Source organism: Lactuca virosa, chromosome 9 (genome assembly GCF_052849685.1).
Source record: "Lactuca virosa cultivar CGN04683 chromosome 9, Lactuca_virosa_CGN04683_v6, whole genome shotgun sequence".
Taxonomy (NCBI): Eukaryota; Viridiplantae; Streptophyta; class Magnoliopsida; order Asterales; family Asteraceae; genus Lactuca; species Lactuca virosa.
The window spans coordinates 195,929,228-195,936,302 of record NC_136434.1 but is presented as its reverse complement, the minus strand read 5'-3'; the positions used below and the strand labels follow the sequence as shown (position 1 = coordinate 195,936,302).

At 38.2% G+C, this 7,075-nt stretch overlaps 1 protein-coding gene across 1 annotated transcript; it reads right to left on the bottom strand.

Annotated features, from left to right (window-relative positions):
• Positions 1-1,733: 1,733 nt before the first annotated feature.
• Positions 1,734-6,291, bottom strand: LOC145138592 (phosphoenolpyruvate carboxylase 2). The gene is made up of 11 exons (XM_079072649.1): positions 6,145-6,291; positions 5,754-5,964; positions 4,993-5,384; positions 4,829-4,913; positions 4,519-4,741; positions 4,324-4,427; positions 4,162-4,252; positions 3,930-4,084; positions 2,851-3,849; positions 2,376-2,762; positions 1,734-2,287 (listed from the first exon to the last, which is right to left on the bottom strand). Exons 2-11 carry the CDS (start codon positions 5,919-5,921, stop codon positions 1,991-1,993), a joined length of 2,901 nt encoding a protein of 966 aa, XP_078928775.1. The 5' UTR covers positions 5,922-5,964; positions 6,145-6,291; the 3' UTR covers positions 1,734-1,990.
• Positions 6,292-7,075: the final 784 nt, after the last annotated feature.

Below are 7,075 nucleotides of genomic sequence, written 5' to 3'. Positions count from 1 at the left end.
ACCGTGTGGAGTAACACCTTCGGTGGTTGACCTAATCTTCTACATTCGAAAAATTCTCAGCCAACAATATTCATAATCCCTTTGATGACCAGACGCACATGTGGATGAATGATTAGGGTTTAGTGAGTGAGAAAGAGGGTTTTATGGAGAAAGCAAAGAATTGTAACTTGAGGAAGACGACTTCTCTTACTTGAAATGGCGCTAAGTCGTAGTAGATGTGAGAACCGTACTTGGAAAGACGCATTTACCCCTATGGTTTTTGCCCTCTGACATTCCCCACTAATGGCTGTTAGCTAGAGCCTAAAGGGATCAAAAACACTAATAAGATCTAAGAGTAAATTACACGAATGGTCCCTATGGTTTAGGGTCATTTACGCATTTGGTCCCTAACTTTTTTTTAAACTCGGAAGGTCCCTACTGTTTATTTTTGTTACACGCTTGGTCATTATCTTACCTAAAAAGACTGTTTTTCCATTGATTTGTTAATTTATTTAAATAAACACACCCTCAACCCCACTCCCTCACCTTACCTTACCTACCTCACCATTTTCTCTATTTAAATAATAGTTTTTTTTAGGTAAGACAAAGACCAAACGAGTGACAAAAATAAATGGGAAGGACCAAATGCGTAACAAAAAAATAGTAGGGACCTTCCGAGTTAAAAAAATAAGTTAGAGACCAAGCACACAAATTACCCCAAACCATAGGGACCATTCGTGTAATTTACTCAAGATATGCACCACAAAGTTTGGACAAAAAACACATGATTTTGGCAACCATGGACCATTTTCGCAGTTTTGTCTTTGAAAAATAATTAAATTGGTGATATTAACAAGATGTTTTTTCAATTTTATGTTTATAATTATTAAATAATTTTAAGAAAAATATGTCAAATTAAAATGTGTAAATTTTGAAAGATGGCATAAGTTTTAAGTACAATACTCGTGTATATCTCTTTCAATGAATTTTTTAAATAGCGTTTGACATAAATTAATCGAAAAATGATGGAACAAAACATACATTGGAATGAAAAAAAATTATGTTTGGTTGTCACGGAAGAATGAAATAAAACATTTCTCATGAAATGTATTGTTTTTTCCTAGGTTGATTTTCATCCCACTAAGGCCTTCCAGTATGGAGGTATGGAGCCCAAACCATGCTTGAAATGCTCATGTCCTAGGAAACACCGTCCCAGAAGCAAGTAGGTGTGATGTGTTCACGGACAGACATAAGTCTCTATCTCTCTCTCATTGATTAGTGAGCATCATCTCCACAAGCTAATAGTATAGGTAAATAATGACGTGACTTCATCTTCATTACCTTCTCACAAGTGAGAATACCCCTCTCCTTAAGGGAGAGTTTTTTTGGCGGATTATAATTATAAACTATCTTTAATCACATAATCTTCAAGAAATATTTCTCTCTAACACTTTCAAAACCTCAAATTACACATATAATCTTCAATAAATATTTCTCTTTAATACCTTCAAAACATGAAATTAATAGTTTATATAACATCACCCACTTTATAAAAATGCCCAAAAAAACAAGTAGCAAAATACCATTTTAGTTGCACGTTTTATTTCAAAAGTACAATAAGTCATCAGACAAGGTACAATCAACAATGCACGCAGCACACACCCTTCACAAATATTTCACTTCAACACTTTCAGAACTTCAAATTAATAGTTTACATACCATCATCCACTATATAGAAATGCCCAAAAAACAAGTAGCGAAATACCATTTGATTTTAGTTGAACGTTTTATTTCAAAAGTACAATAAGTCATCTGATTGTCAGACAAGGTACAATCAACAATGCACGCAGCACACACACTTACTTCACCACTACATACATTACCAACTCACCATCCTCAAGTCAACAACCAGGGTGTTCAACCCAAATTTCCCTTCACAAAACATCACAATAACTCGATAATACACAAAAAAAAACATATAACATTATTATAATATTATAATATTATAATATTAACCCGTATTTTGCATTCCAGCTGCAATTCCCTTCATGGTCAAAATAAGCGTGTCCTCCAAACCGGGCGCATACTCACTCTTCGGGTTCAGCTTTATATACTCATCAGCCGGTTTACTTGGCTCGGCATACTCTTTCGAAATATGTGGCCTCAATGTCACGTGGTAGTTAGGGTCACGAATTCTTTTTAATGTATACGCTTGACACACATTTAATGTCGTGATATATGAGTCACGTAAACGCAGCCTTTGTCTCAAATACGGATCCCCCTCAAGTAGATCCTTATGCCCCGCAATCTACAAAAACAAAAAACAAATCAAATCATGTCAGCAACAAAACAACAATCTCTAAGCTGTCCCACACTGTATTATACTGATTACGCACCCGAAGGAGAAGATTTTTGGTTTCCTCATAATTTGCTCTTAATGATTCACCAAACGACCATAAGTCTTCGGACACAAGGAGCTTGTCATTCAAAGCCGCAATTCCGGGGTCACCTTTTGCAAACACCATTTCGACTAAATCAATTGTGACTCTAAAAAAAGGCCATGTTTTATACATTTCTTGTAGCATGTTAAGATTCTTGATGTCTTTTTCAATCGCGTATTTAAACGCGGCTCCAAATCCCAGCCAGACCGGGAGATGGAACCGCGTTTGAGTCCACGCGAAGATCCACGGAATCGCTCTGAGCGATTCTATTCCGCCGCTCGGCTTTCGCTTCGACGGACGGCTCCCGATGTTCATCCGCCCGTATTCCAATTCCGGTGTCGCCTGGAATCGGAATCAAAACCGTAATCATCAAAACATAATTTTCTATCTATTTTTTGAAAATATAAAATGAAAAATAAACGAGACTTACGAGTCGGAAATACTCGACGAAACGCGGTTCTTGAAACACAATCGAGCGATACTGCTCGGTTGCGTGAACCGCGATCTCGTCCATCAGTGCGCGCCACTCGGGCCGGGGTGAAACCGGTGGGTTCATCCCGTGCTCAAGTGTAGCCGCGCAGAATCTCTGAAGTGTTCGAAAACACAAATGTTCTTCACCAAACGACTGCTCGATAACCTCACCCTGAACTGTGACCCGGAGCGACCCGTGGATCGTTCCGGCCGGTTGCGAGAGTATAGCGAGATGGGTTGGGCCACCGCCCCGCCCGACCGTCCCACCCCGCCCGTGAAACATTGTCAACTTGACCCCATATTTTTTCGCAACATTTATAAGCTCCTCTTGGGCTTTGTAAAGTTGCCAGGCGGCTGAAAGCCGCCCGGCATCTTTACCAGAATCGGAATATCCGATCATGACTTCTTGTTTCCCGTCAATCCGATTCCGGTACCACTCGATTTCAAAAAGCCGGGCGACCGCCGCGGGGGCGGCGTCCAGGTCAGCGAGTTTTTCGAAAAGCGGGACCACACGTAACGGGTGTCTGACGTGGCATTCACGTTGGAGCAACTCAACCGCTAAAACATCGGAAGGTGACGTGGCCATGGAGATGATGTAAGCACCGAAGCAATCAGATGGAAGTTCTGCGATGACGTGGAATGTATCCAAAACGTCTGAAATTTCTTCGGTTTTTGGGAGGTCTTTACCGAATAAGGGGCGTTTTCCACTAAGTTCAGAAAGAAGCCATTCTTGTCGTTTTGCTTCGGACCAATCACGATAAGACCCAATTCCTAAATGTTGTGTGATTGCTTCTAGAACGTCGGTATGTCTGTCGGATTCTTGTCGGATATCCAGTCGTACAAGTGAAAGTCCGAAAGTGGAAACTTGACGTAAGAAATCAAGAAGGCTGCCGTCAGCAATTACACGATCACCACATGCACATAGTGATCTGTAGCATAACTCAAGTGGTTCCAAAAACTGCCACGTATCAACAAAAAAATTAATATTCAGAAAAAGAAACTGACACGTGGCTAATAAAGATTTAATCTTTATATTACCTGTTCGACATTAGTGTAAACCAATTCTTCTGGAATGTCGGAGACGTCATGAGCTAACAAATGACGGGATCTTTCTCTTGTGTTGTATAACTTGTCTCTCACGTCACCGAGAATCACACGATATGGTTCAGTGGGAGGAACTTGTTTCCAGAATTCTGTAGGAAAAAAAAATTATGAAATACCGAAAATGCCCTCGAAAGCTTAAAAGAAGAATATTTTTCGCGGGAATTACCGATATAGTGTTTGACGTCTCTTTTAGACGATGATCTATGGAGTTGTTCAGCTCGAACACGGAGTTCATCGCTACAACGCCACATTGACATCTGGAAAGTGGAAACATCAATTCCAACGTAATTAAGAGGAAAAAAAAGTGAAATACCGAAAATGCCCTTACCTCAAACATTAGATCCTCTATTTGGGAAAAGTACATGTTTGCAGCCATCATTCTTGCAAGTAAGCAAACATCTCTTGTAACTTCAGGAGTTACCCTTGGATTACCTGATTTATTTTTTTACAAAAAGATATAAGATTTAACTTTTATGAGCATTAAATAAGATTAGGAGAAGTATAATTTAGAAAATATATATACCATCACGATCGCCACCCATCCAGGAAGAAAACTGTATGAGAGGGGCATTATAGGGAACACGTTCGTTAATTCCAATGTTTTTAAGAGCAGTGTCGACACGTCGTAAAAATTTAGGAACACCTTTCCAGATTGTTTCATGGAAGTAACTCATTCCAGCTCTCATTTCATCTTGTGGAGTTGGTGGAGTTCGTTTAATCTCATCAGTGCGAAAAGCCGCTTGAATCTTGAAAAGATACATAAAAAAAATATTATAATTTATAAATCAATGATTTTTTTTCAACCAAAGATTAATTTATACAAATTTACTTACTTCTCTATGCAAAGCCTCGTCCAATTCAAGCTTATCATCAGGAGTTATATCCTTCGCATATAACTGAGCAAGACAATCACGAATCCTGTAAAAAGAAGCAAAAAATTGATTATTTTTTTCGTCTTTTTTGCTTCAAGATTCATGGAGATGAAGGGTATTTATACCTTCCATGTTTTTGAAGTAAAGATCTGCGGACAGATTGAGTTGGGTGAGCAGTGAAGACTAGGTCAACGGTTTGGTTCTTGAGGGCATCAAAGACTTCTTGAGGGGATTTTTTGAGTTTGTGTACAAGTTTTTTGAAAGTTTCTTCAATATCGGATTCAGTTGTTGCATTGGCTTCATCACCAAAATCACCCTTTTTCAGCTTGATTCTCCTACGATAAGCAATTTGAACCTCTTCAGCTAGATTGGCTAAGTTAAGCATGTGAGAGAAAGCTTTAGCAATGACAATGGAGTCCCCTGGATCTAAACTTGTTAATACACTTCCAAGCTCTTCTAGCTTCTTAGGGTCATGCTTTCCTTCATACTCAGCGGAAAGCTCATAACATTCTTGCACCTATAAAAAGCAATAGGTTTCATTGGAAACAACGGTTTGATAGTTCAGTGGCACATTTAGTCGAACAGTTGGTGATCAATGAACATGGGATGCATTACCCTGCCCCTCATAGAAATTGGATGTTCAGTTGTTCATCATATCACTTCACAACCGGAGTTGCATGTCTTTATTAAATAAAAACATAAAAAAACCTAATTTGAACTACAGGCTTATGTGATATCGAATCGTTAATACCGAGAAAACAACTGAAAATTGTCGAAATAAAATTTTGCAATAGAAAAATTCGTTGAGCTTTAGTTTCGCCAATTTTGGGAATCGATTAACTAGAAAATAAGTTAGGTTATGAACTAATGAACCAAAAAAGCTTACCGTTTCTTTGAGACCCTCTCCATGCAAATCCTGAAGAATATCAAGAAACTTATCCAGAAGTAAAGCATCGTACTCGATAAGTTTATCATCCTCCGAGACTTTTCCGGGAACTAAAAGCCTCAATTGCGCATCGATGGACGCCAATTTCTCCAAATTCCGAGTCGCCATTAACCACACTCACTCCAAATCAAAACTGATAACCTTTCAATTCCTGAATAATCAAATAAAACAAAAAAAATAAAAAATCAAAAATACTTTCTTTGAAGTCAGTGGTTCTATCAAATCGTACTGATCGCGACACAAAGTAGACATCAAAAAGCAACCCACGTGTGTATGGATAAACAATCAAAGGTGTATCGTATAGATTTGAGTACAAGGAGAAGTGGAGTACCTGATGGTTTGTGGGTGAGAGTCAAATCGTAAGACTCGATAGAATCGAAGAAGAAGGTGGAGATCTGCAGAACATGAATTTGGGGTTTGGCTATATATAGAGAAACATAAGCAAGGAAATAACATGACACATGCCACATGGTGCGACTCATGGCGGAAGGATCGGTATCAAAGGCAAAGCCCCTTGGAATTTTTTTGCTAGTTGCCGTTCAAAAACCACCCCTTCAATTTGGCTACATTCACGCCTCGGATCATGAATAGAATACTATCATTTATCAAAGAGTAAATTACACAAATGATCCTTACGCGTTAAGGTAATTTATATGTTTGGTTTTTAATAATTTATGTTCATCTCATGGTATTATTTTTATTTATTTCGAATATGGTCATAGATCCGATTAAAATGATTATTTTACATTTAGTGATATTTTTAAAATTTTAATCTTATTTTGCTTGTTATATAAAATAAATTATTAAATAAGCACACCCTACCTCTCTCTTTATACCATCACCACCCTCGATTTTCTTCCATGACCGATAGTTTCGCCAACATTACCTTTTTATTGGAAAAATCGTCTCCACCTTACATCGCCCTCGAAACCACCTCCAATGACATCCACACCCCACTTCATCACAAAGCTTGCCTTTTGTAACGTCCCGATTTTAAGAATAATTTTTTCATTTTTAAACCAAAATAAATACTCAATTTTATAAAGATATATTCAAAACAAAACCATTTGTTCATAAACCATAAACCAAAATCAGAGTCATAAAGAAAGATAATAGGATATAGGGTTTGACGCCATACATATACCCTCACTAACCGAACCAAAGGTACATGTACCGAGCTAGAAGCATATGTACCGAACCAGGGGCGCCTATACCGAACCATACAAATGTACCGATCCACGAAGATATTGAACCATACTAAT